The sequence below is a fragment of the Monomorium pharaonis genome, chromosome 9 (genome assembly GCF_013373865.1).
Source record: "Monomorium pharaonis isolate MP-MQ-018 chromosome 9, ASM1337386v2, whole genome shotgun sequence".
Classification (NCBI taxonomy): Eukaryota; Metazoa; Arthropoda; class Insecta; order Hymenoptera; family Formicidae; genus Monomorium; species Monomorium pharaonis.
The window spans coordinates 1,611,995-1,639,498 of NC_050475.1; the positions used below are offsets into that span (position 1 = coordinate 1,611,995).

The following is a 27,504-nucleotide window of genomic DNA, read 5'->3' on the forward strand; positions in this document are numbered from 1 at the left end:
GCGACTATAGTGGTAGCTATGACGATCATGCCCGTCGCCATATTTTATCCGAATACGTTATTTGGGATCGTCGTCATTGGTCAATCTTCTCGATTGTTGCTGAACGAATTGTTGTCTCGTCATTATTTCTCGTTGATCATCTCGCAAGAAAGCGTTTATACAATCAATTTCTATTGTTTATATGTAAAATACGACGTAACTGTCATGACGACCGCTTTGTATCTGGAGCACTATCTCGACAGTGAGTACTATCGGTTTATCAGCTGGTTTATTTTTTCAGTTTTTGTTTCTGCTCTCTTTCCTATTTTTTCTATCCTAATATTCACGAAGAAATAATAAAAGAAAAATGTGGGAACTCTATCGACGGCAGTTCTCTTATTTTTATTTGCTTCTATAACCTTTCCTATCTAAAGTTTTCAAAATTTTATTTTGCCGTTTAGCCGCACGTTTAAATTGTAAAGTTATATCTATATTTAGACACGAGTTGAACGAAAGTATAAATATTTTGAAAAATTAATAATTCTGTTAGGTATGTAACGTAATCTAACTTTCACAGTAATAAAAAAAGAACCTTTAGATTTTTCTCCTATTTATATATAGAATTCATATAGTTTTTATGCAATTTTGAAATATTGCAATTTTTTGTTAATTACACTCTTATAATTAATTGAATTTTATATTTAACATTAAACTTTGTAAATTTATTTTTATTTCAAACATTTTATTTTGAACATGTGCAACAGTCTCATTTAGTTAATATGACTTGGTATTAAGATTGACATGTATATGTTGCAGGTCTCGAGCATTTGCCAATTGAATTACAGAGGAATTTTACACTGATGCGTGACTTGGATGCAAGAGCACAAGGTCTGATGAAGGATATCGATAAGTTAGCAGACGATTACTTAAGGAATGTGAAAAAGGAATCGTCAGAGAAAAGGAAAGAACAACTTGCTCATATACAGAGTCTTTTCAATAAAGCTAAGGAATATGGTGATGATAAGGTTCAATTAGCTATTCAAACTTACGAATTAGTCGATAAGCATATTAGACGACTGGATTCAGATCTGGCAAGATTTGAGGCAGAGATACAAGACAAAACATTAAATAGCAATAGAGCACAGGAGGAAAGCAATGCCAGCAAGAAAGGTAGAAAGAAACTCAAGGAGAAGGAGAAGAGGAAAAAAGGTGCGGTGAGCAGTGAAGATGAGTCAAAAAATCTGAGAAAGAAGCAGAAAAAAGGTACGTAATCAAGTTTATTACAATCGTTTGATTTACTTCTATTTTATCAATTCTTGAATGTTAAATTTATTATTTCATTATATATGTATGTATATATTTATCATCAGGTGGCTCTGTAGCTTCAGCGTCATCCACTGGTGCTGTGGGAAGTGGTGCCCAGGTAGATGCAACAGCCCTTGGTCATCCAGCCGATGTTCTGGATATGCCTGTTGATCCTAACGAACCAACTTACTGTCTTTGTCACCAAGTATCATATGGAGAAATGATTGGTTGTGATAATCCAGATGTAAGTTTTAATTTAAAAAAATGTTTCAAGCAATATCTACTAGAAATTTACAACTTTGTTATCTACGTACGTTTTTCATAAGGCATATAATTGTCACTATAATTCGACGATTATTGACAGCTTGAGATTATTAATCCTTTATTTTTTTTTTTACATTTTTTTACAGTGCCCTATAGAGTGGTTCCATTTCGCCTGCGTAGGTTTAACGACAAAACCTAAAGGAAAGTGGTATTGTCCCAAATGTACACAAGATCGTAAAAAGAAGTAAACTCTAGAAATATTTGACTCTACTAATTGTCATTTATTTAAAGAGACTAATGCATAATTTTTTCATATTGAGAGTAAATTAACTTTTACATACAAAAATAGAAGAATTATGAAAGAGATATAGAAAGAGAGAAAAACTGCATTTTTATTGCATCTAAGACTGGTAACGAAACAATTCTTTCGTGATGTGTATAACAATAAATATGCAATATACAAACACAAATCGTTATCGCTAAACAACGTTTATAAATAATTTTTCTAAAAACGATGTTTGTTATTTGTTTCTTATCGTAACAGAACAGAACTACATATTGCAAGTTTTTATTTTTAAATGTATCAGTCGATAAACGATTTTTTTTTAATCAAATGAATTATTATTATTATTAGTCTTAGACGTAATGGAAGCAAAATTTGGATGTAATTCCATCACAGACAGAAAACATTTTGAGAATCGGCCATAATTTCGTGCTGTCACTTTATATTCTTTTTGTATATTAAAAAATAATTTATTGGTCAACTACGTCGCGCATAAGAATTGCGTTACATTTTTGCCATTTTTTTTTCATGGTCGTTTCTTGAATATATATCTGTGATTTCACTCACTAATAATCGACTCGTAGTTATAATTAGAACATTAAATTATTAACGTTAATATATACTGTTTTTATATGTTACGAAATGTGCATTGTATAAAAAAAAAATATATATATATATATGAAGTAAACTCCTGTTGAAGATGAAAGATGTATTAGCAGAAATAGAGAAGAATAAGATGAATTAGAAAGATGAATAAAGTACAGCAATATGATAGAAAAAAATATATTTTATCGAAACTTATTTGATCTATGTCTACCTGCTCGTCACTAAATATTTACAAAATATATATGCAAGCGTTTTGAATTAATTATTTAATAAAGCTACTGCACAATTATATTCGAGTAACAAATAAAATTCAGATTTGAAGTTGCTGTATATCCTTTGAAGGAACGTCGCAAATTCGTTACATCTTCCATAACTTTCTTCTATAAAATTGTTTAAATTTCTTACTCTTGAAAAATTATATAAAATACTATATTTTTATAGTATTTAATATTAATGAATAGTCTAATGAGGATATAAATCAGAATATACATAGAATGCTTACATGATCATTAAAAATATAAGCGATAAAGTGAGAATGTTTCTTGAGCAAGTATAAAAAACTGGACTAGAAGGGGTTGCAAAAATCCTCTCTTCATCACATTAAGGGATACCAGATTGTCTATTGCAGCACTGGCTGGGTGGTGCGGTCCAATTGTACTGATAGCTCATGCGATTCCTAACTTCTTTGGGACACAGTGCGCCGGAGGTCTCGTAATACTCGTGCATACTCCTCATACTCTGGATCGTTTGTTTGTGCGTAATTATGTACTGATTGGAGCAGCCGCGCGATCGGTATTCCGTGTCGAAGCGCACATCGTGTTTCCTTTCAATGTTTGCCAGCGGCGCCAACCAGAGCCCGACAGACACGTCTTCAGAATTATGCAGCCTGAGACATTGATATGCATAATTTTATAAGAAAAGTTATTAAAGAAGGAATTCATCAAGACTAGAGACATACATAATAATTATTTTCCATTATACATATAATGGATTCTTTATATACAAGGAATGTGCAAATTAATGAACCAGTGAACACCTGGAAAATATTTTTTTAATAAAAATTAATTAAAGTTACTTAATTACCATTTAAGCATTGTATGAGCTTATTCCAAACAAGAATAAAATATATATTAAATAATGAGTCAATCTCTTGTATAAAATAATAAAATAACGTGGTTCATAGTATATCGTTCCATGCATAAAGTATACACTTTGAAAGTACAAAGTATTTTATACATGATTCGCAGTCATACTTGAGAATGTCCGCGTTGTTGGCGATAAACTTGACGAGATTGTAGGACAGGATGTATCCACCACCCAGGGCGTAAGGAAGGTAGTAATCGCATAGGATCCAATCGGCCTCCTTCCAGGGACCGCTCCTCTTTACCTGCGCCCGCCCGTTGAAGAAACCCCAATAGAGCTCCCGCCTGGTGCCCTTACTCTGCCACCTGTCGAGCTCCTTCAGGATCTTGTGCACCAGCACGTAAGAGTCGTCGTCGCACTTGAGCAGATAGTCAAAGTTGTAACGCTCGTGGACGGCTTGCAGAGCGTGCAGCACCTTCTTCGTCAGCGTGCCATACGAGTCCTGCAGCCTGGGTAGCAGCAGCAAATCGTCAAACTTCTCCTTCTCCGAATGCAGGGTATCCCTCTGCTCCGGCAAGATGTCCTGGGTGCCGATGACGAAGAAGTGTCTGACTGCGGCGTCGCGACTTGCCAGCCAGGTCTTCCTAATGGTATTACGACGCTCCAGGTTGTCCGGTTCGCTCAGAATCAGGACGATCAGCCTGTACTTGGACTTGTTCTCCGGTGTCTGCCGGTTATCCAGCTGACATCCCCGCGCCGGCAGGTAGTGCACGCACAAAAAGATGATGATCGCCACGAGCAAAAACGCGAGGACATTCGCCCGGACGAGGAACTTCCGTCGGGCGAGCTGGAGTTTGGGCATGAGATCGAGTCGCAGGGTCATGGGGAGTCGTGGGGAGAGTTTCACAAGGAACGCCGCGCGCTGCGAGAAGAAATCACGCGCTTGACAGATTCCTCTGCCTCGTAAATTTGCACGATCAGTGCCGTAGTTAGAACGCCTTCAAGTTCCGAGTTGCGATATAAATCGCATGCACGTAGAATATTTCATATATATATGTATATTTATATGATAAATATTGAACATATAATTCAGAAATGTAAAATAATGAAAATAAAATGAAATCCGCTAACTTTAGTTAGATTTTCCGTGCTTCGTCTTTGTTTGCATCCATCTTTGTTGATGTTTCGCTGTAAGTATTGTGTCTGTAATATTACCAAATATTGATACATTGACGATGCTTAGAGATAATTCTGAATCTTAAATAATTCTCGCTGAACGAACATAATCAGCTGTATACTGCAATCAGCTGATCCACAGAACTCCGAATCGAAGTTAGGGTTGGGTTAGGTTAGGATATTGACAACATGACAAGTACGACATACGACTTGGCAAGCGCGCAAGCTGGAGGCGATTATATTTCGAGAATACAGAATATTTAAGATATAAAGTGTATTAACATATCGAATCTCGAAATTGTGCAAACTTTTATAAATTTCCTGTCTCTTTTTTCCAAGTAACAACGCACTTTAATGCAAGATTAAACAGTTTTATGTATTTCCATTCGTAAAGTTTATAAGACTCGCGAATCTTTCTTGCAAAGAAAAATTTCGAATTCGGAGACAAGCTCCACAAAAGGTACCTACGAAATTTCTGTCTGATTTAATGTTTGAAGAATTCGTGAAGAACTATTGTGAAGAACAATTTATTGCTGCAGAAAATCAGTGATGAAAATGTGTGTTTGCTCGGGGACATGACATTTAAATTTCACTCAGCTAAGGCTCACGGAGGAATTTTTTTTTATCAGCGTTAAGTACCATTACCCGCATTTTCTGGCTGCCACAATCTCCACACTACTCTCACACAGTCATCATAAATTCACGATGAAATAAAGTACAATAATTTTTCATTGGCAAAAACGACGTTTGATATTGATACAAATAAATTATCGTTCTTCTCTTGATACACATTTATAATCGCTACGTACAACACACATGATTTGGCACTGCTTTAGTCGCGTTGCGAAAAAAATCCCGATTCTAACATGAAATCCTTAATTAGTTCAGTTATCAATTAATCATGGTTGAAACATAGATTTTGATATGACCAATGCTTATTCTCCGGATAAGGCACGTAGTGAGATTCGCAAGCAAAGTTGAATCAATCGAAACTCATTGCCGGCGAACCGTGCACGGGAAGTCTATAAGTGCTGTCGGGATATAGTGCCATCGAATACAACTATTGGTAAAAATCTACTTAAGCTAACATTTCATCTGCGGCTTAAAAGTATAATTGTTTTACTCCTCGCGTATTAAGCAATTAAAGTGTTTCGCCTAATTAAACCACATAGCTGGCTCTTACGGAGTATATGCATATAATCATCACATGTATATCAACAGATTTCGATTATTACTACAACTGATTTTGCTCTGTAAATCTTGTGTCGCGGACACAATTTATTTTCAGTATTGCGCGTGTGTGTATGCGTGTAATTGTTGCAATATGGCAAAGGAAACGTGGAATCGCGTGCAAATTTTCTATTAAAAATTCTACTAGTTAACAATAATTAAATAGAGAAAATTCACAAAAATAACACATATGTATATATTATTTGCAGAATAAGAAGACTGCGAAATATATATCCTTTACCATATTGTAATGCGACCCGCTGCAATTTGTGAAAATTGATAAAATACAGAATCACATTGATTACAGCTGTGCTTGCAGCCATATAATTGTATCTGATACATATTTCATACTCTCTTTCTTTAAGTTTTGATTTTATTTATAACTGTGCAGTGGTGAATGGTAGATGTGAGTGATAAATACATATCACAATTAGAAATTTATTGGCAAAATATAATGACTATAATTAAAATGTTGTATCTCTCTAATACAATTCATTTAAAATATTAAAAAATATTTAATTAAAAGAAACATTAAGTATGATGGAATTATATATCGTGTTTCTTGTTATAAAACCTTTGTTCAGCAAAGGCCCTCAAGATTCTAAAAACGACCAAAGATGTTTGGATGTCCTAAAGACGTACTCTGTTTTAGAGAGATACAAGAATTGTATATTGTAAACACTTAATTCATAAAATCAATAATTTCTTTTGTTGCTATTTTGCTAATGTTTACAATATCACGTGATTCTGATTTTACCCATTTTATGACGTATTTTACAAAAAATGACAATTTAAAAATTTTCGAGATGTACGAGGTAAAAATTTTTCAATCAACTCCTCTTTTTCTCGCTACATCTAAAAATTGTGAAAATATTAATTTGCTCTATCGTAAGTCTATTTAATTAAGTACAAAAGAGTTTTATTTCAACATTGTCTATGTTTTTTTCCTAGCATGAAGCATATTATACACACATACACACACACACACACACACACACACACACACACACACACACACACACACACACACGTGTGTGTGTAATGCATAAATGTGTATATATACACACACACGCACCACACACACTATATATATATGCAGTTAATCTGTATATGATACATAAACATGATGACTCTGTGTATAGCATATTCAATTGATTTCTTTATGTAACTAAAGCCTTGCTTAAGAGAAACTGCTATATTTTGAACAAATAAGTTAGATTATCAAGCATTTTCTCTGTCTCTTTCTCTTTCGTTCCTTTTAATTTGCTCTTATTTATGTAAAATATCGCATTGCGCGAGATATCTTTATCCAATTTGATATATCAATCACGAAGAAAAAGAAGGAAAATAACAGTCAAATACTAATATTTACATAATGTGAAACGAACGATACAATTCGATTATGTAAAGCTACAGCCATTATTGATTAGAGTAAGTGTATACCCCTTAAGCCAGTACATGGATGATAATGTTTTTATGTATCCGCCCCGTTCGATTGTCCTTATGAACGTTGATGATGTTATCAAACATACATTTGAGCAGTTTGTTACTACCGATGTTTTGTAACAAATATGTTTTTCGAATACCTACGCCTTGCAATCAACTGTTAGACTCTAAAAGAAATGAAAATATCAAAAGTTAAGATCTGCTAAATAAAAAAAGAAGACTCTGCACATACAAACACTTACGTATGTTGTGTGTATCACAAGCCTTCTTTTTTTTACCTCTAGTTTATTTTGAGAAGTAGGATTTGACTGATTTGTTAACTTTTGATACTTTCTGGATCTTGGCGAATGTATCAATTAAGAACATTATCGAAAGTTTAAAACACAATTGAGGTTGTTTAATCAGTGATGGAGATCTGAGCAAATCCTATTAATGCCTTGTCATCTGGTATTTCATTCGTCGCGTATCCAGAGTTCTGTAAAAAAAAAAGTAACAACTTTAATAATCAAATTAAATTATAAAAATACATATTTTTGTAATATACATTTGTTCAATAATTAAATGTAACATAAAAATTAATATTTACCAAGGAAAACGTCACTGTTCGTAATTGTCCTCCACTCTCTATTAATTTTTTTAGGTTTGTTTCTATTACCATGACATCTTTGCCGTCGACCAAGTTCGCGGCGACTAATTCCGCTGCGATTCCTTGCGCGGTATCAACGCCAACGGTATAATCGAACCTAATATCATTAAGTTCCCGTTTTTCATTTCTGAAAAAAAAAAAAAATATTGAGATGAGTATTTCTTATTTTGTTTGAAGAACAAATTGAGAGAGTACTGGAATAACCTATAAAAATTAAATTGAAAAACATTAAATAACAGAATTCTTATTTGGATTCTGTAATGAGGACTGTACTTTTACGTACCGTAATCTAAGCACTAAGTTTATGGGTTCATTTTGTCCAGTTGTTGGTATCGCGGTTTGACTCGGTGCTACCCTGATTTGACCGTAACACTCGTCGCCCTCTCCAGCTTCTTCGTCACTGCTAGCCTTTTCGATTGTATTGACCGGTAACGTTTCCTTGCCTTCATCGCTGCTTGAGTCACCATTATTTTCTTCTTCCGACCAGACCCACTCTCCGGTCACCGTTCGGTGCAAACGGCCTGACGTGCCAGGTTGTCTTTTTGATGCCTGCAAAAGCAAAAAATTCTCTAAGTATTCTCTAAGTATTTCTTATAACAAACTAAAAACATGGTTTTCAATTTTATCTCTCTCGTAGAATCTCAATAAAAAATAATTATATATAAATTTGCATATATGTTGCATAATACATACATACCTTCTGTACACGTGTTTCTAAACTAGGTCCAATCGCTACTAACGTCTGTTGCAGATATTTCTTATCTTTGGCTTTTTTAAAAAAAGGATGTTTTAGCAATTCGGTGGCCGTTGGTCTGAAATAATATAAATCATTATTTATAACAATTATTTCATAATCTCACATATTTTTTGTAAATAAGTTGGAGCATGTATTAAAATATTTAATAATTAATATTAAACATTATACAATAATAAGACTAACTTCAAGCTAATTGAATACACCTAGTTGAATACATCTATTTATTCCAATTATTCTAACTGCTTTGACAAATATTATAGAAGTTACATACAAATATATAGAAATAGCAATATAAATAAAACAATTCAGCTTACCTCTTGGTAGGATCTTTTTGTAAACAGTCGACGATCATTTTTCGGAATGTTTTCCCATACGCTTTATATTGGTCCTTGTCATCTGCAGCGGTATCCAGAGTCGGTGGATCGTTTTGTAGTGTTAGCATCAAGACCTTCATCGGGGGATATTTATGGTATGGCGCTGTGCCGCTGGCCATCTCGATCGCCGTGATGCCAAGTGACCAAATATCAGCTTTAAAATCGTAGCCATGGTCCTGCACAAACAGATATGCATATCATAATTGATTTTATAGTAATATGTAACAGAAAGATTGCCAACATCTTATATAAAATCGTGCTTGCAGAAATTACATGCTCGCCAGAGCCATACCGCTGCGGATGACTACAGTTATAAATTACAATTAAAAATTATAATTTATAACTGCAGTTTCATACACAGCCTGCCCTTGTTGGAAAATGTTTCTGATCGGATTTTTTAATACAAATTTTACATCAATCTTTTGATAGCAATTCTCAAACTTTCTTCTGCAAAGCAATAATTGCTCTTAAAGCTTTCAAAAAGTCATTTTATCAATCAATATGTATTCGAATAAAAAAAATATGCACAATATATAGGGTTGCACATACAATATTCCGAGCGTAGATAAAAGTATGAGGACTGATGTTTCGACGAAACAAAACAATCAACAGTATAATACATACATAATAGAAATATATACAACAAAATAAAATAATGACGTGATTAATTATTATCGAAAAACTGTGAAAAAATTGGTGTAACGCAATATTTCCTCAACGCAATATTCTATGTGGCTACTAGCATAACATGCCTAACGCAGATCATGCTTAACAAGATAACATGATTGCTAATTCAAATTAATTATCAGTTTAACAGGACGGTAAAAAGCATTTCCTCATATTGCATACAACGACAAAACCGACATCGACACAACGGTGGCAGAGTTCGTGTGTGCCGTCTCAACGATAGCAAAAGCGTATTTTGCTAGTCGCAAACATACGGAGGGATTGCCAACGTACACACTTCTCGTGCCGATAAAAAGTGTCGTATACATTTAACAAACACATACACAAATGTAGACACAGAGAACACGCAGGCTAAGAAGTCTGTAGTGTTACTTTCCTCTCTCACCTGCTCCATGACCTCGGGCGCCATCCAACACGGCGTACCGACGAAGGTGTGCCGCACCTTTTGCCGACTCAGGTCGCGTCCGGTCGCCAGCCACGCACTGACACCGAAATCGGCAATCTGCACTGTGCCATCCTCGCCTAGTAGGATATTACCCGCTTTTATGTCCCTAATATTATTCTGTCGTTAAAATTCGTTTAGATAGTAGATGATAAAACAGCTAATTGTTATCTATTTAATAATACAATTTTATTCTAATGATCGAATTTTAATCTAAGGATAGAATAAATTGAAGAAAAGGAAACAACATGCATGCGCACATAGGATTGTATCTTTTGTTGTAATAAAAATAACATGACAATTTGTTAGGGACGTAGTTATGATACCTGTGAATTTGTCCGTTACTGTGGAAATATTCAAGTCCCTTGAGTACTTCTCGAAGCACTGTGGCTATGGTGGCCTCATCAAATACTCCATGCTTGCAATTGGTGGTCCTAGTTTTATGCTTGATTATGTCCAGTAGGGATCCACCCTCAAGTAATCTTAGAACCAGCCAGAGCTCTTCTTTTACCACAAACGACGTGTAATACGTTACAACGTTTTCGTGATTGCAAGAGGACATCGCCTGTATCTCTTTCTAGTGTTTCATTAAACAAAAAGTTTCGTTTAATAATAATAATAACTCATTGTTTATACATTAAACAAAAATTTAGTTGGAGATAAATCTATTCTAAAATTATTTTTGGAACATCTCTATTACGAGACAAAAATAACCAGTAGTGCTATTGTTTGATATAAAACGTTTGCATCATGCTGGATGCAGCCATACGTTAAAATCGATAAGATCGTTAATCCAATGAATCATACAATAATATGTCTTATCAAGAGGTGCGTATGTGCGTTATATTGATCCGTAACTGCGAACTCCAATGTCAAGATTACAATAAAAACTCACCAACAGCTCGTCCATGTTCGTGTTCCATTTTTCCAAATTTATTCGTTTGATCGCGCACTTTTCCTGTCGCGGAATGCAAAACGCTGCATGCACCACAGCAGTCGCTCCAACCCCTTAAATTTAACAAGGAAAGAATTAACAAAAGGAATTGTCAAAGAAAACTTCAACACGTTCTACCGTTTATCGGCATAAATCGCGAAACTCGCTCTAATTAAATTTCAACTCGAGGTTTGAAGACTCAAGTAGAAATCTATTTATAAATATGTAGCGAATATTTCCGAGCGCCTGAGAGCGGTGAGAGAGAAAGATGCTTAAAAAGAGGCGCCGATATTTTTGCTCGTTATAAAGGCAATTTAAGATTTTAATCAAAAGTATCGACAAATTTTCCGCACGCAATACTCGTCAATTAGTCGCCGCTGCCGCGAAATGCGGCTAAAAACGGAGAGCGACATTGGCGTTGGCAAGCTGTTAAATAATTTATGTTCGCTAACTTGCAGCTGGTGTCTTCTTACAAATATAATACGTAACGACAGGTGCAGAAAGGAGCGCGTAAAACTCGCAAATTTTTGAATCACTTGCTGACATTAAAAGCTATATTCTTCCAGGTATCTAACGTACGTTTATGTGCTAGTAACGGGTAATAATTCTATTTCAAAGCTGCCAAAATTCCTCTTGAATAATAGAAATAATTGCAAATTATTTACAAAAGAATTTTCATATATTTATCTCTAAAATACTTGTAAACGAGATGATATAAAAATATAAGATTGCCAAATAATTCTTAGAATTAGATTCTAATATAACTTGCGCAAAAAATTTATATATTTAGTCAAAATAACATCAATTATTATATTTTTTCGTAATTTCATACGAAAAAAACATAAACTCTTAAGATACCATGTAAAAAAAATACTACCATGGGTTTCTTCTCTTTTGACCACTTTTCCGTTTATTTAAAGTGGTTAGAAAAAATTTCTAAAAATTCATATAAATATAATTTCAAGTTCCTAGATCAAGTGTTTGTACTTTATTAAAAAAAAATAATGTAATTTAATTATCATTAAAAACAACTCTCATGCATAAAAATTGATCGCAAAATATGACCTTAAAGATAGCTCTGACTCCGCAGTGGCGCATTCGCGAGTGGCGCCAATATACTACCTCCCCTCCCCATTTCCCCCGCTGACTTAAGCGCGTGTATACGGCACTGATACGCACGCACCATCCCGTTCCTCGGCGGCAGGTTAACTAGGTTAGGGTAAGACGATGTGCGGCGGCTTCCTTGTGCAGCGGCATCGCGACAGCCGCATGACAGCGCGAGTGCGAGAAGGACACGCGAGACGGTGGCATCGTCGCGCGGATCCAAAGCGAGGAAACTTGGGCGAACTAACGACGACAGAGTTCGTTACGCTTGATCGACATGAATCGCGCGCAATGGGTCGCGACAGCGAGTCTTGGCTGTCACTGACGCCATCATCGTCATTATCATCCTCGCCGTCGTCGTCATCGTCATTATACTCTCGCGATACTCCGTTATCGCGAAGCGAACGATTGCGCGCTGTTGAGATCGATGTCCCTCCGCCGGCGGCGGCGCGCGTCCCGGAGATGACGTGCGCGCGCGAGGTGACCCTCCGCGCGTTTGCACCGCGCGACCGTTGCCGCGTTTGGGCGAGTATCGCACGGGGTGATCGGTACTCACCGATGACCTCCTTGAGCTCGTAGTCGTCTTTGGTATTCGGCCAGCCCTGCACAACCGTGGAGGAGCTCGCGGACGCCATTTTGCTGGCCAGTGTCGTACCGAGGCGCGCGTGCTTGCCGGTCGCTCGGGCGCCCCGCGACAACGAGGCGGTGCTGCCGGCGCTGGTACTCCGCGAGCTGCCGCCGTCACGTGGTGGAGCGGCAACGGCGACGACGGCGGCGGGGATGGTAGTAGTAGTAGTGGTGGTGGTGGTGGTGGTGGTGGTAGTGGCGGCGGGGGTGGCGGCGGGGGTGGCGGGGATGGCTGTGCGAGAGGCGTAGCGATCGTTCCGCGTGGCTGCCGATGACACCGACGTTACTGTTGTCGCTGTCTGCACTCTCCTCGTCGTCGTCGTCGTCGTCGTCGTTGTTGTCGTTGTCGTTGTCGTCGTTGTCGTCGTCCTCGTCGTCAACGGCGACAGCGTGGATGAGCGAAACGACTTTTGACGAAACACGCCGGGCGAACACGACGGCAGCACGTCCGGCGAGATCCTCCTGAGGAAGAAGATGCGCGATTTTCACATATAGATGAAAGAATTTTGTGAATTTTACGACTATTGTTCGAGATTCTCGAAACCGATCGATTCCGCGCTTCTTGCTAAAAGTTATTTCTTCGTTTTAGCATCAAAATGAGAAAACTCGTGAGCTTTTCATTTTATCCACTTTTCATTTTATGAACCTAATCAGTTTGGTTTCGGTTTCCAAGTATTTATACAGAAAAAAAAAAAACAAGCGGAAGACTCATTCTTTCACGCGATTTTTTTTTACACGGCCAAGCACATGTTCTTTGTACGTTTACTACTAGCGTCGTCGCATCTACACCCTCGTCGCATCTAAAATGAAACAGATGTATATTCGAAGTTTAAAGCGAAAGAGCGAGATCAGTTTCAGTGTAGTTTGGTACAGCGAGAAGCAAGAGCACGCCTCTGTGTAGCTTGCTTGCCGAGCATTGAAACGTGATTGGTTTTTTATTTTTATCTGCAGACCCGCTCACTCCTACTTTTTCATTCTTAATTTCAGCGCGAATCAATGCAGGGACGAAGAATAGTAGGCCTAACGTTCGACCTAACACTCTGCAGACTAGTTATTTCATGCTACTCGAACGCGCTCGTCAATATGAGGCTTCTCTTTTCGCTTACACTAAAGGGAAAGAAGGAAGAAGCACGAGAGAGAAGTGCTCGAAATTAAATTGCCGCTCGAGCACTTGACGAAAACGAGTTGCTTATCGAGACGCAGTCCCATAAAAAAAGAGTCCAAAAGAGCGGCCCGATCAAACGACTCGCGTCTCGATTCGTTTGATTGAGACGATTGATGTTTCTCGGAGTAAAACGAAATGACAACGGATGACGAGCCACGGGCAGCCCGTATGCACAACAAATTAATCGTAGTCCCAATCCATCGCGTTCTCGCATCACCAGTCGCTGAGGCGGTGCTTCTAATTATTAAATAGTGCGAGCGGCAATCAGTGACGCGACTCGTCTTTAATTGGTCCGAAAGATAAAGTCGTGGCTCTCCCAACGATCGTAAAAATATCCGCGCAGTATAATATTGAACAAACATTGCCAGAATATCTGTCACTTTGGAAATTTGAGTAAGAAAAATCGCGCGTTTACGAGCACGATACATATGACAATGGTAATCGTTAAAATCAACACCTGGTGATGGTCAACAATTTGATGCCGTAATGACGTAATATCTCGATGGACGACGCAAAGAAGATAATTCCTTGACGTCAATTTAAACGAGTTTTGTAATTTCCCGTTCGCAATTGTCTTTCTCTCTGAAACGCGTTAAAATCTTTGTGTACCTAGAATCGTCGTTATCTCTAATCGGCAGAAGCGAGAGATTCCGCGTTTCTATCGAAATGTATCTCTCCTTCCCCCCTCTCTCTTTCTCTTTATGTATCTATCTCTCTTTTCATTGCTTTTCGCAATCCGCGATTAATGCAAAATGCCATGGCGCGCGCGATTAGAAAATTAAATTAAACTACGCCCGCGCACGAATTTTATCTGCCGCTCTTTTTATCTTTCCGCATGGAGATTTCGCGATAACCTTTTTTTACGCGAGGGCGACAGGTACTCTTCTTCCTCCCCCGCGGGGATATAAAACGGACATTCGTTAGATGTTTCAATTCAGTGATTTGTGCACCCTGTGCTCCGCGACATCTTTTTTTTTTTTTAAACGTCGATCTCCTACGACCAGAGAAATGAATATTCTAATAGTAAGTCTCGTGATATAGCAGTTAGCGGACAACAATTTCTTTCTCTTAATTTCGATTTATACTTTTGACGATTTGACTTTTGAAGCGTGCGAGGATTCGAATCTTGCCGGATGCAGCAGCTTGCTGCAACTGTTTGCGCGCCGCAGTTGAAACAAAATATCTATAAGCCGACATCACCTAATTCAAACCTCCGCAAATATCCAGTGTTTACGAATGGAGTTAACAATTAACGGTAATGTAAACGGCGGTTTACTTACTTCGGTGGGTACTTTGAGCGAAATACACGGCCTCTGTAACGTAAGCAGAGATCACGTAAACGCGAGAACACTCACGGCACTTATTGCCACTTAATTATTTCCCGTCGCGATCGATTAGATTCGCAGTCCAAGACTTCGCAACACTCCCTGCGCGCGATCGAATTCTGGCACTTCGATGTGGGTCGCGGTAGAACGCACCGATCACGTGTCTCGATTTCGGACGTGCGACATAATAGAACGACAAGCAGGCAGGCAGGCAAACAGACAGTCAGTCAGTCACGCTCGGTCACTCACCTACTTCTGCCGAGCACCAAAGTCGCCAGAAATCTACTGTCTTGAAACTTCAGCTGCTCCTCCTCCGTCGATATAGGCACCGCGGCGCCCAGGGCACCCGAGGCGCCCGATTTACGCTGCCCCATGCTGCCTACGGCCCTGCAAACGGACACACACGCTTGTTAGACGGGTTGCGGGTATCGAAGGGAACGAAAAACGGACTTGATGAAGACCATACAAATGTTGGGCGTTCTAAGACATCACGTGCGTTTGAAAGGTTGCCGGTCACCTTTTGCGACAAACCAATACATTATTTTGAGATTTCGCAATCTTTTGACGCTATATGAGGCTCTCCTTTTTCTTGTTCTTCTTTTCCTTTTTAAATTTTATCTTTTTATTCGTAATTGAAAAACTGTGAATTTATTAACTTAAATTTATAATTTAATTATATCCTAAGAGTGTAACACACATACACACACATACACACACACACACACACACTTCTTCGACGCTGCCTATCTTATCTCCTTTATCAACTTTAAATTTAATAAAATTAAATACTTAATTACAGAGGTGCTGTTATACATACATTTGCAACGTCCTAAACCTATCTCGAGCCACTTGTTATCCAAGATTCGAAACGACCAATGATCCTGTCGGTCTGCGAAAGGGTCGTTTAAAAGGGGCCTGAACTTTAATGCGCGCATTACGCGCGAGATTATTATTCGCACTTGGAGCCGAAGGCCCTGTGCTTCGAGCCCAGTGGAATATTTCTAAATTGGCGGTCAGTCGATTGTCACCTAAATATCTAGATGGGATAATTGAGCCTGTGGATTGGCCTTACCAGCTATTTTTAGCCACGGTGAAGGGGGTAGACCCTATTCCGCTGGCTAAAAATAATTCCGATAGCGTTCACGGCTTTGTCGTGGACACGTATTTGAGAATGATCCTGCTCCCTTTCTTGACAAGTCTTATCCTGTTCTCGGTTGACACGCCGAGAGAGAACTGTATAAGTCGTGAGAACGAATTCGAATTAACAAATGCAGGAATTTGATGAGTCTTGTTATCAACGCACAAGTTATCATCGATCTAATTTATTAATTTCTTATCGCCAATCTCGTCAACCTCGATTCGAATTACTCGATTTTGAAATACTTGACATTTTGAGGAAAAGATATGTCTTAGTAATAATTCTAAGAAGATGTAAAAAGACATAGTCCTCAAAAGTCAAAAAGAACGAAATTTCAGCTTGTAAATCTGCGCAGTTTTCGAAATTATTCGATCCAATTTTAACGCAACGCGTGATATCATCCACCGCTTGTATCCCATCAACAGGAATCTTTCCTGTCAGCTTCGGACATCACCTGATTACGATTAACAGGTCTATAACGGTCTTATTCCAAAGTAATGGTCTAATTATCTCTTCAAATACGAGAGACTCGCGCGAACATGACACCTGTGACGTGGGTTTTAGAGTACCACCCCAACCAGATCACTATACCTTATTTTAGCACGTAGTTATTAACGCTTCTTTTCGCGTTTAGCTTCGTTTTATTTAAAGAGCTAAATCAAAATAAACATCTTTTTTTACAGTGTCTTTAAATAACTGACAGAATTTTTTCTATCTTCTCTAGTATTAATTATCTGCTTTAATATTTATTCTTCTTTGCTTCTCTCTTGTATTTTCAATTCTTTTTTGGATATTTCTTGACACTTTACTCTTATTCGATGTATGGAGTTAATAATACAAATTCTTTCTTTCCTTCGAATTATCGAGTGCATGAAAAGTTTCAAATTTTATTTTTTAAACGATCTTGATGAAAAGATAGATAACTACCCATTAGGATTCTCCGCTTCATCCATTGTCTCTCGGATAATGGGGGATTCTCCTATTCAGGTTAAAAGTTTAACTTGCCGCCGGGTTAGAAGTGCGATTTTAATTTAATTCGGACTAGCGGACGTATGCCGCCGCGTCATCTGCTGCCTACGTTCAGTTTATGCGCGGCCCCACAATACACTCTTCAAGTTTTCATCATTCCATCATTTCCTCCGCCTCATATCGCGTCACGCAAGCATTCTGTCTATTTATTTTATTAATATTTGCATTTAGCATTTTTCCCCCAATCTCGACAATTTTCTAAATCAAAATGTTGATATTTCCAAAGGAGAAATAAAATAAATATATTTTTCTATTGAGAGATTTTTAACTTTTGTTTTTTCAATCGTTTCTTCTTTCGCAAGCGCTAAACATTTTCTAGACTCCAAACACACTGTATGTACTCAATAAGAAAATCCTCGAAAGAAATGTTTGCTCGTGCGAGGAACCAATTGTTATCAGATATCTGCTTGACAATAATAATAACTTTTGATATGTTCTTTTAGTGCATTTTGCAGTATTTTACGCAGAGCCGCACATACTTGCCAATTCGTATTGAATTAATTGTCGCCACTGCAGCATTTTTAACGACATGTAGATTTATTGAATTGACTTTGCATCGATCTAAGTTACCACGTGTACAATTGAACAAACAAGTGAGTCTATCCGATCGCGGTTACTAAGCGGAATTGTGACTATTGTAGTATGGTTACGTTTCAATTTGCTGACTATAATATGGGTCATCGTGGCCTTGGCGGCAATTTCCTAATGTGGCATGTAAAACAGAACGCGAATCTCAAAAGTTTTCAAGATAAATTTGTACTTTTTTTTCATAATTCTTGATGGTGTCACATAGCTAAAAGATTCGTTTCAATATATAAAAGTAATATATAGATGTATACAATAAATTACTTTTCGTTCCTGACGTCATAATTCAATATACTCGCTACATTTACATTAAGACGTGTTGTGTGCGTTAATATATAGCGATAACAATCGGTCACATGTTCGAGCAGAATTGATCGAACGGTAAATGACCGCGTGTTTCTCGGAAGAATTTATAGTCTTCAAATATCAATCTTTAATTTAAGTTCCTTCGACTTCATTGTGTTATTCCCTCGCGATACGAGATCATTTATTCTGTTTAGTTATACACTTCTATTTATCTGATGCTGATTTATCTTTGCCTTTCACCCTCTAAATAATATTCATTGAATTCATATTTCCTAATAAGTATTTAATAAGAGAAACTTAATTAACCATTTGGTCAACATTTCTCATATTTATGTTACGTTCATTAATTTGTGTACTTCTAATTTGTACTTTTGCTCCAAACAAATTATTTCTTTTTATTATTTCTTAGGAAAAACGATATTTAATAACTTTTTTTAAGATTAACGAATGAATATTTGCTTCATTTTAAGGTATCAGAAAGCAATATTTAGGCAGTCTTGTGACAATCATTAATAATAATTAAGAATGATTGCGCTTGGAATTTTCAAAGAGTCAAGATTTCAAGTTTTGCTCTCGTTCGAATCCACTTAATAATGCTCTTCATCAATGGAACCTTTACCCGGCCAGCAAGCCGAGGGTCAATTGCTTATTAACTCAAAGAGTCGTAGCGCCTATTAAATAATTTTCATTGTCATTGAAATGGCTTGCAAAAAACGATCGCGTCCATCCGGAAGCAAACATACCTGCCCTTAATCGATACTTCGTAAATCGATACATTGAGCTTACTGCAGTCGTGACGAATTTTTTTTACAATTCAAGCGGGAATAATCACAAATCAGAAGAAACGTTTTACTTCCTTTGGATGCATTTTGAAAAGTGTCTTGCAACCATCGCACTTCGCACGCTGACTGTGCGTCTCTTTTAGTCGTCTTAAACGTCCGGAAACGAGGCAATTTGACGGTTACATTTACGTCGGTTTATGAAATTAGATCAAACACGCCTGGAAACGATCTAAATAACGCCGAATCATCAGTTACTCGATGCCGTACAGCTGCATTTGGTATCGTATCATCAGATACGTCATCGTATACATTACTAAAAATTACCGTCTCATCACACGTGCACATTGCAGATTCATAGTTGTAAAAAAAAAAAAAAAAAAAAAAGAATTACATATCTTACGTGGTTTTTTTCGTAGAATTATTTCAAACCTTAAATGATTTATTCCCGTAGTTTTAAATATTCAGTTGTAAATAATATCAAGTAGATCACGCTTTTAATAAAAAATTAATAAAGAATGATTTTAAAACAAGAAAGAGAAAGAGAGAACGCCTTTAAATTTTATTATATTCTATTTATTTCTCCCTTTCTCTATTGCTTTAATTTACGAATTACACATAAATATTTGCATACATTTCATATTTGATCTAAAATTGCATATTTGATTTTTGCATTAAGCATACTCGTCATATTAAGCAAATAAAGCTTGGACTCGGACGTGCTCCTATTCAGCGTGCTACCTGATTTTCATGTCACGTTGACATTTGAATGCCATCTAGATAGGTGAATAAAACTCAAAAGCGTATAGTCACATTTACGCTGAGAATACGAATCATTTGTTACGGACCATTTCACTTATTTTTTTCAAATCAATCAAAATTATTTTCTTGAAATAATATTTGTTATTAATCAGTTTAGCTATATTTTTAAATAACGGAAATAGATTTCAAAAGTCTTTAATTTATCGTTAAATGTATCTAATTCTTATCACCCCAATATTCTTTAAAAAAATTTTAATTTATTTTTGGTTCATTTTTATTTTTATTTAAGGATTTAAATGATTCCACTGATGAAATGCAAATTTATCGCGCACGTGATTGATTTTCAATTGTTCTCACCTGACGGACGTTGACTTTAGAGATCCATTCGCGTAGAAATCGGCTGCCATGGTATCAGCCCGATGGCATTCCGGTTTTCACGGATACTCTAAGGAATATTCGCGTTAGACTCGTGTCTCTCCTTTCTTTTTCGAGTCCTTTTTCTTTTGTCGCAAATCCTTAATCACGTATTCGGCGAGAGTCCTTCGGCAGCTATCACTGACAATCGTCAACCTTGACAACCGAGCTGATCCTTATCGTGAATGAGACACCAATCGCTTCGATTCAAACACGCTAGTTGTACTAACATTGTCTCTGTATCACTATGCACGATCTGTCGGCATGAACTGGCCCTTTTATATACATACGTATGTATATGTATACTTTGTTATCTATTTACCGTAATACGAAAATTTCATCAGAAATGTGACGTCGACGCGAGAGATTTTGGGAAAAGAGCGAGCGGAACTCGAGCGTGGCTCTCGAGCGCGATTTCGAGGGAACGACTGTCGCTCTGTTGAAGGAGACGTAGGATCATCCTGTGCCCGCCTCGTGACTGAACTATGTCAGACGGGGCACCGTCAATTGGATAACTACCTACCCCACATTGGTGTGTTGTCGCGCGTATGTAATGCGGCGTATCGTTGATGCTGAGAGCCAGCACGTAGTCCATGTTCTCCCACTTCTTCTAGATCATTTTATCTCCTTCTTATTCTTCTTCTTTTACTCGTCTCTTTCGGAATGCAGCGCATCGCATTTTCTTATCCTTCCACCTTTCCTTTTCTTATTTTACTTTTCATCCTAATTCTGCTCTCACAAATAAGAAAGACTGTCAAATGTACAAAAAAGACATTTGAACTTGATTCGAGTGATTGGCTCTGCCAATCCTCTTTCTTTTACTTCTTATTTTCAAAGATCAAAGAGATCTATCATCGATTCATCATCCGATTAACTTACTGTTGCATTTATCAGCATTTATTGCTCTGACGTTACTTGGAATCGAAGCAAATGCCATGGAGCTGGAACAGCGCATTATCTCGTGCGTAAATTCTGTCGTCACTTCGGTAGCATGAATTAACTCGGTGACGCGGGAAGAATAATCCGTATCATACGACACCGTCAGCTCAATCACGCCGACCTTGCAAATCAACTAATACTGATCTTCTCTCGCGGGAAAGCCTACAAATAAATTCGAACATTCTTATTAACATTTATTATGTAAAATCACTTCTCTCTCACGTTAAATATTTTATCGATTCTAAAACTCTATGACTATTCATAATTTTTATAACCATTCATATAAAATTTTGATCTCCTTTGCTTTAAAATCATGTTTTAAATATAAACAACTGTTTTAAAAATTATTTTCAAGTAATTTTTACATTATGCAATAAAATAAATAAAAAATTTGTTAACGAAACAATTTATAAAATATTAAATATTAGAATAAAAAATTATAGAAACATCTTTTGGAATATTATTCTTCGCGATGTATAAAAGGTAAGAATTCTTTGGTTCAAAGAATAAAAATCAAGATCGGAAATCGAAGCCTCGGCAGACGAGAGAAATCGTACATATCATATTTCATAAATATGACAGACGGCGTGAAACCATTTTGCCAGTTGCAGTTACTCTAAACGAATGATTCATCCTACCTCCAATTCTCACTTATGGCGTCGACCCTCCGCGCGTGCGATTTACGCATCATCAGATTTGATGGGTCGCTAAAGCTGACTGAGACCTCTATCGAAGGTTTAGGCTTTATCAGTGACGCAACATTATACTTAAGAGGCATTGACGATTGTGTCATTGGTGAAAGAATATTCAGACATCGTAGGTACACGTGCGTGTGTACGTGATTTGTAATGACAACTGGGATTCATTTTTTATTGAGAAATCGACTTTAGCTTGATCAAAATTGGAGAAATCCAGCGTGTCACTCTGTAAAGATTTTAAGACTGATTGCGATTTTTTCTTGCGCACGATCAAAATAAAATCTTATTTGTAACATCTGTTTAAAGATGTAGTAAAAAAATTTGGATTAAAATTACTTTTTGTTTGTTTTTAAGGAAGTTGCACGTTTCATTGCAGATTGCCGAGTTTTTCATTCTCAGCCACATGTCTTATGTGTTGAGTAGACAACTGAATCTTACTCAGCTAATTAGGCAAAGCTTTGATCCCGAGTTCAATTACAAAAACTATCTACGGGACATACCAGTGGAGAGAGACGTCTTTTATCTACCGGAGGGATATTATAATGCGGAAAACGCGGCAAAGAAACTGCGACAGCTAAACAGAGATAACAGAGATTTAATGCCCGTTAGTAAAATGTCCTAATCCTGAAAAAAAATCGTTTCTTATTAATAATGTAACAAAATATTTTTTAAATAAGTTTTATTTTTAAAAATGTGAAATTAAACCGAATTGAGTAAATTTTAAAAAATTCTCATTACTTTTTTACTCTTTTATTTTCTATGTTTATTTTTTTTATCTACTTATATATAATATTTGTATTGAATTCTAAACGTTTTTCTTTTACAATTTATACAGGAATACCGTAACCTTTGCGAAACAATAACGAGAAAAGTGGAAATGATCGATTCCGATTACGAATATCAACCCCCATATTATCATGAGGTCTACTGTAAAGGCTATTCATTATTGAGTGAAGAAGAACGAATAATAAAACCATTACAACAAGTAAATTTAAACAGCATATAGTAAAATAAACAGATTCAATAAAATGGATTCAAAGTGATGAACTTTTTATTGAACAAAAGTGTCTAAAAAAGAATTAATATTTAATGTTTTGAAGGATAAAGGTAGTTAAGAAATAACGAGTCAGATTTTCATTTTTAAGTTCAATAAAGAATATAGAAAAATTGTTCATAATATTTTTTGAAATTTTTGTATATTTATTGTATTTTTTATCTAATGAAGTGTTGATTTCAGATTTAATTTTTTTTTCTCTAGAAATGCGTTTATCCGGCATTTCAATGCGTGCAGAGAAGTCGAGTTTTGTCTTTTGTCAGACGACAATGGGATAGTGAATGTTGGGAACCATATACAAAGGAAATCGCTAGTGGTTGCGACTGCATGTGGCCAGTCACTAACCTTGGCGAAATAAAGCATCATTATTAATTTAGTAGAACTGTATATTAGTGAAGTTAAAGTTTCGTTATAGCATAGAAAAATCAAGAAACTTTGTGACGTCCATAATAAACAAGATCTTTCATAAAAAATATTTATTTATTGTATATATATATATATATATATATATATATATATATATATATACATATATACATATATACGAAAATGAGAAAAACATAACATGTCGCTTTATCTTACCATGAACAATCCTTCTCTTTTACGTTTCATTTGTTGTGAAAAATCAACAACTTATAATAGAATTCATTGTCTCGAGAAACGTTTCTCTACAAAAATGTTTATCTCCCACAGTAACTATTTCCACGAATTCGCTTTGTGCTTTGGCAAGAAATGAAATCCATCAGGCACTTTTCCGAGCAACATCTCTCTAAAGAAAAAATAAAAACATTAATATTAAGAAGCCAAAACCAACTTTGCACTACGAAAGCTAATAGCCTTACGATAATTTCACCCAATCGGCACAATTGGAACTGGCCATCAACGTCTCCATATCATCGCGACCTCTGTAAAACGCTGGTCTCTCGTTAATCCGCTGCGGTGGTCTCTCCAAAATTCCAACGGGAATGTATCTATAAGTATATATTAAAATATAAATATACATCAAAGAATAACTTCTTTAATTATTGAGAAAAACATTCTTTTCTCAAAGTAAATTTGCCTGTGAAGGAAGGAGATCCATTCCAGCATGAATCTTCTCGTAGTTTCGATGCCACGGGTATCGGATCCCCAATGCTCGAGCCCGTAATTCGCGTACTTCCTGAGAATATCAAATCTCTCTGTGCTCGATATGTCGATTAATTTTCTCTCCTTTATTTCAGTAAAAATCCACGGCTTGATTAACGCGCCGCGTCCGATGGTAATGCCTTGCACCGTACCATAGGTTTCCTTCGCGTGACGATAGTCATCGAAGGACAAAATATCGCCATTTCCGAACACGGGTATCGGCTGCGCTGCCACCGCACATTTTTCTATATACTCCCAATCGGCCAGCTTCGTGTATCTCTGCTCACGCGATCTGCCATGAACCTGTGAAAGAATCATCGAACCGAATAGGAATTTAAAAAAAAAGAAAAATAACAGAAGATTATATTTCCCTAACATTTTTGTATCTTTTTCTATAATAAAAATGTTTTATTTTTCTGATATAATGTAAATTTTCTGTTAGAATTTAAAGATATAGCACATACAAAATTCAATTCTAAAAGTTATCAAGATATTTTAGATTCTTTTCTCTCTTGAAAAATTCTATTCTTCAGAGATACCAAGGTCTCTTCAGAAAGACCAATTTCTATGCAAAACGTAAATTCAACGGACTTACTCACAGTAATCATAGACACCCCCCAGTTTCGAAATCTCGGCATTAGATTATGCGCGATCGGCTTGTCTATGTAGACGCCAGTTCTGGTTTTAACGGACAACGGTATGTCCAGCACTTGGCTAACGGACTTTACCACGGTCTCGAGTACGTTCAGTCGATTGAGCATACCGCTGCCGCCGCCTTGCCTGTAAATCAGATCGATCGGGCAGCCAAGATTCAAATCAATGTAGTCCACATTAATCTCGTGATTCAGCAGCTGAGCGCATCGCGTCAGCACACCTGGATTATTGCCGCAGAGCTGTACGCCAAAGATATCCTCGCTCTCGTGTCGCTTCACTAATGCCCACTCCTCCTGCGCGCCCTTTAGTATCTTCGGTGCCAATGCCATTTCGCCGCAGGTGATGTCCGCGCCATACTCCTTGCAGATCCTTCGAAACGGCAGATTGCCCACGGTGGTCAAAGGACTGAGTAGTATCTTGCCTCTCCAGTCAATCGTCTTCTTCTCCGACTGTCGCAATTTGATTAAATCGCTATCGTCCACAGGTCCGAGTCTCGGTTCCTTTGACTTGTGCAAAATATCGCAATCAGGAACATTCAATTGCGCTTTCTCGTCTTTTATATCGCTAGAAATGCTTCTGTCTACTTTCTCGCCGTTGCTATTGTCAGAAATATCAGCCTTAATGTCTGGCTTTGTATTAGTGTTTTCCGCTTCATTTTCTGTTTTTATATTTGAATTCTGCAGTTGTGTTTCTTTCCTAGCTGGACCATTAGCTTTGACAATAGCCTCCGCCTTAGAAAAATTGTATTTTCGTTTGCGCAATTTGTTTTGCAGATCCTTGGATAAGTTATTTTTTACAGCCGGTGGGGACTTACTGTATTCCTTGAATTTTTTCTCATCGATAATGTTAAAACCATCCTCAGTCAAGTGTTGTAAGCCCATTCTGCAAGTGATTCCTCTTGGACACCTGCCAGTCAAACTAAAAACATAGCACTCTGTACCTACATCCGCCGGCCTAATCTTCAGATACTCCTTTCGATCATGTAGGAAGGTACAGCGCTGATTCGAGCATTTTCGCTCAGATTCATCTGCCGTTTGATCTGCGATCCATGGACATAAACTGAATTCTCGGGAAGCTTTAAACGGAGGCGGTCTGGCCTTGTTTTGACCTCTGAGCTTTTCTCTCTTGTCGTCCAATTTGGGCTTCTTGATGGGTACTTCATCCCTATCCATATCTTCCGCGCCTGTATCCATATCAGACATCTTTTGCTTATTGATTTTTGTCAAGCACTGTTCGCTCAATTGTCTCATATGGTCCTCGATAATAAATCTACAATGTTAGATAAATTAATTGTAAAATAATTATAAGTTTAAGAAATAATAATAGATACTGCACAATTGTCCTTCAGACATATCAGTACTTGTTTTCACACAATTTTACTAATATAAATGTAATGCTTCAAAACACACCATACTTAATATACAGAACCCTACATTATTTATTATATTATAATCATGAAATATTAATAAAGTTTATAATAAAAAATATGGAAATAAAGAAAGAGAAAAAAGAGAAGATCCTTTCTCTCTTTCATTATTTCTGTTCCTGTTGCCTGGCATTGTGTTTAGGCCCTTATAGAAATAACACGCGAGCAAACATTAGAGGTTAGGAAACGAGCACACTTGCAAATATATTCGTATAAAATTTATTCGCTACAAAATTAACATAAGCTATCCAGTCCAGCTACGTACTCTTCTTTTATCAGGCAAACGCCTTTTTGCCTTTCTTCACTATAATCAAACGAACAGTCATCGCATTTTTCGCTATAATCTGCCATTTCTCTACACGTGCACTTCGTCGCCGACCGCGATAGATACAAGGAAGCAGAGTGAGCAGACCTATGCGGATTGAAGAGCGAGTACCAGCAGCATGCTGGCTTAAAAAGATTTCAAATTGAGAGACATTATTGGCATCACTGTCGATCAGACGCGAATGTAATTTATCGAAATCACAATTTTTGAAATATGAATTATCAGTCAGTGTTATTTTTTATATACTTATAACTCATCACACAGTGTTCCTAAGCGGTCATCTAACAATTATTGTTATGATGTGACAGCAAATTAACAATTTTTTTGTTTTTGGTAGAAACTCCACAGACTGGTAGCAATACGTATTCTTTTATTCTGATGATCGAAGGCCAATTTCCAAATCTAAAAGAAATAAAAAAATATTGCGAAACAAAAATTATTTTTACAAAATGTCTTTTTGTCAGTAAAACAGACTCCAGCATCTCCTTTAAATAAAAGTTTTGCAAAATGTTGTCAAAACTCTTTAGCGAAGACTCGAACCCAACTTAGCAGAGATTCAAACCCAAGTTAGCGAAGACTTAAACCTAAGTAGGTTTCAATCTCTGCTAAGTTGGGTTTGAGTTTTCGCTAAAACATTGTCCTGCATTGTCCAGCCAATTTTTATCTGCAGCTTCTCCGCGAAAATTTAAATGTCAAAAAATTGACGAAGTATCAATTATAATAATTTACAAGAAAATTACACTAAAAATCAAGAATTTTTCCATATTTCCAAGAATTGTGATTTCAACAGTTAAGAAATAACCAGGAAAATGTAAATCGATAAGGAAATATTTGAAT

General features: G+C 36.8%; 5 protein-coding genes across 14 annotated transcripts; 2 read left to right on the forward strand and 3 right to left on the reverse strand.

The window, feature by feature from the left end:
• Nucleotides 1–19: 19 nt before the first annotated feature.
• LOC105829198 (inhibitor of growth protein 5) lies at nt 20–2,605 on the forward strand. The gene is made up of 4 exons (XM_012667878.3): nt 20–241; nt 796–1,242; nt 1,350–1,528; nt 1,695–2,605. Exons 1-4 carry the CDS (start codon nt 28–30, stop codon nt 1,794–1,796), a joined length of 942 nt encoding a protein of 313 aa, XP_012523332.2. The 5' UTR covers nt 20–27; the 3' UTR covers nt 1,797–2,605.
• LOC105829197 (beta-1,3-galactosyltransferase 6) lies at nt 2,601–6,839 on the reverse strand. Its single transcript, XM_012667877.3, has 2 exons — nt 3,691–6,839; nt 2,601–3,323 (listed from the first exon to the last, which is right to left on the reverse strand). Exons 1-2 carry the CDS (start codon nt 4,401–4,403, stop codon nt 3,038–3,040), a joined length of 999 nt encoding a protein of 332 aa, XP_012523331.1. The 5' UTR covers nt 4,404–6,839; the 3' UTR covers nt 2,601–3,037.
• Nucleotides 6,840–7,173: 334 nt separating this feature from the next.
• LOC105829196 (serine/threonine-protein kinase OSR1) lies at nt 7,174–22,160 on the reverse strand. Of its 3 annotated transcripts, XR_004964632.1 has the most exons (13): nt 22,024–22,160; nt 20,390–21,547; nt 15,683–15,820; nt 12,873–13,405; nt 11,174–11,286; nt 10,605–10,855; nt 10,213–10,387; nt 9,090–9,325; nt 8,716–8,830; nt 8,302–8,567; nt 7,959–8,145; nt 7,615–7,847; nt 7,174–7,539 (listed from the first exon to the last, which is right to left on the reverse strand). XR_004964632.1 is itself a non-coding variant. In XM_036291986.1 (12 exons), the coding sequence occupies exons 2-12, from the start codon at nt 20,437–20,439 to the stop codon at nt 7,770–7,772; spliced, it is 2,133 nt and encodes a 710-aa protein (XP_036147879.1). In that variant the 5' UTR covers nt 20,440–21,547; nt 22,024–22,160; the 3' UTR covers nt 7,174–7,769. The 3 variants fall into 3 exon arrangements, 2 of the variants coding, with proteins under 2 accessions (XP_036147879.1, XP_036147878.1); XM_036291986.1 differs by having other exon boundaries at nt 7,174–7,847; nt 10,222–10,387; XM_036291985.1 differs by having other exon boundaries at nt 7,174–7,847.
• LOC105837806 lies at nt 10,897–23,610 on the forward strand. 7 transcript variants are annotated; one of them, XM_036291989.1, is made up of 4 exons: nt 10,897–11,106; nt 22,460–22,687; nt 22,919–23,068; nt 23,342–23,610. In XM_036291989.1, the coding sequence occupies exons 1-4, from the start codon at nt 11,092–11,094 to the stop codon at nt 23,507–23,509; spliced, it is 561 nt and encodes a 186-aa protein (XP_036147882.1). In that variant the 5' UTR covers nt 10,897–11,091; the 3' UTR covers nt 23,510–23,610. The 7 variants fall into 7 exon arrangements, with proteins under 7 accessions (XP_036147882.1, XP_012538349.2, XP_036147885.1 ...); XM_012682895.3 differs by lacking the exon at nt 10,897–11,106 and adding an exon at nt 13,425–15,131; XM_036291992.1 differs by lacking the exon at nt 10,897–11,106 and adding an exon at nt 13,425–15,131 and having other exon boundaries at nt 23,321–23,480.
• On the reverse strand, nt 22,620–27,242 carry LOC105837805 (tRNA-dihydrouridine(47) synthase [NAD(P)(+)]-like). Of its 2 annotated transcripts, XR_004964633.1 has the most exons (6): nt 26,608–27,242; nt 24,862–26,185; nt 24,198–24,565; nt 23,980–24,108; nt 23,720–23,906; nt 22,620–22,707 (listed from the first exon to the last, which is right to left on the reverse strand). XR_004964633.1 is itself a non-coding variant. In XM_012682894.3 (5 exons), exons 1-5 carry the CDS (start codon nt 26,691–26,693, stop codon nt 23,834–23,836), a joined length of 1,980 nt encoding a protein of 659 aa, XP_012538348.1. In that variant the 5' UTR covers nt 26,694–27,242; the 3' UTR covers nt 23,508–23,833. The 2 variants fall into 2 exon arrangements, 1 of the variants encoding a protein (XP_012538348.1); XM_012682894.3 differs by lacking the exon at nt 22,620–22,707 and having other exon boundaries at nt 23,508–23,906.
• Between the last annotated feature and the right edge of the window lie 262 nt (nt 27,243–27,504).

Excerpts from the sequence above, each read along its gene's own strand:
- LOC105829196 (XM_036291985.1), bottom strand. The coding sequence starts at position 20,439 with ATGGCAGCCGATTTCTACGCGAATGGATCTCTAAAGTCAACGTCCGTC. Across the intron at positions 13,406-15,682 it reads TTGGTGCTCGGCAGAAGTAG|GAGGATCTCGCCGGACGTGC; the intron begins GTGAGTGACCGA and ends CTTCTTCCTCAG. Across the intron at positions 9,326-10,212 it reads TCATGGAGCAGGTGAGAGAG|GACCATGGCTACGATTTTAA; the intron begins GAAAGTAACACT and ends CTGTTTGTGCAG.
- LOC105829198 (XM_012667878.3), top strand. The coding sequence starts at position 28 with ATGCCCGTCGCCATATTTTATCCGAATACGTTATTTGGGATCGTCGTC. Across the intron at positions 242-795 it reads TCTGGAGCACTATCTCGACA|GTCTCGAGCATTTGCCAATT; the intron begins GTGAGTACTATC and ends TATATGTTGCAG. Across the intron at positions 1,529-1,694 it reads TTGGTTGTGATAATCCAGAT|TGCCCTATAGAGTGGTTCCA; the intron begins GTAAGTTTTAAT and ends ATTTTTTTACAG.
- LOC105837805 (XM_012682894.3), bottom strand. The coding sequence starts at position 26,693 with ATGGCAGATTATAGCGAAAAATGCGATGACTGTTCGTTTGATTATAGT. Across the intron at positions 26,186-26,607 it reads GTTTGCCTGATAAAAGAAGA|ATTTATTATCGAGGACCATA; the intron begins GTACGTAGCTGG and ends CTAACATTGTAG. Across the intron at positions 24,109-24,197 it reads TGGATCTCCTTCCTTCACAG|ATACATTCCCGTTGGAATTT; the intron begins GCAAATTTACTT and ends ATATACTTATAG.
- LOC105829197 (XM_012667877.3), bottom strand. The coding sequence starts at position 4,403 with ATGACCCTGCGACTCGATCTCATGCCCAAACTCCAGCTCGCCCGACGG. Across the intron at positions 3,324-3,690 it reads AACAACGCGGACATTCTCAA|GCTGCATAATTCTGAAGACG; the intron begins GTATGACTGCGA and ends TCAATGTCTCAG.
- LOC105837806 (XM_012682895.3), top strand. The coding sequence starts at position 15,033 with ATGTTTCAATTCAGTGATTTGTGCACCCTGTGCTCCGCGACATCTTTT. Across the intron at positions 15,132-22,459 it reads GAGAAATGAATATTCTAATA|ATTGCCGAGTTTTTCATTCT; the intron begins GTAAGTCTCGTG and ends GTTTCATTGCAG. Across the intron at positions 22,688-22,918 it reads ATAACAGAGATTTAATGCCC|GAATACCGTAACCTTTGCGA; the intron begins GTTAGTAAAATG and ends CAATTTATACAG.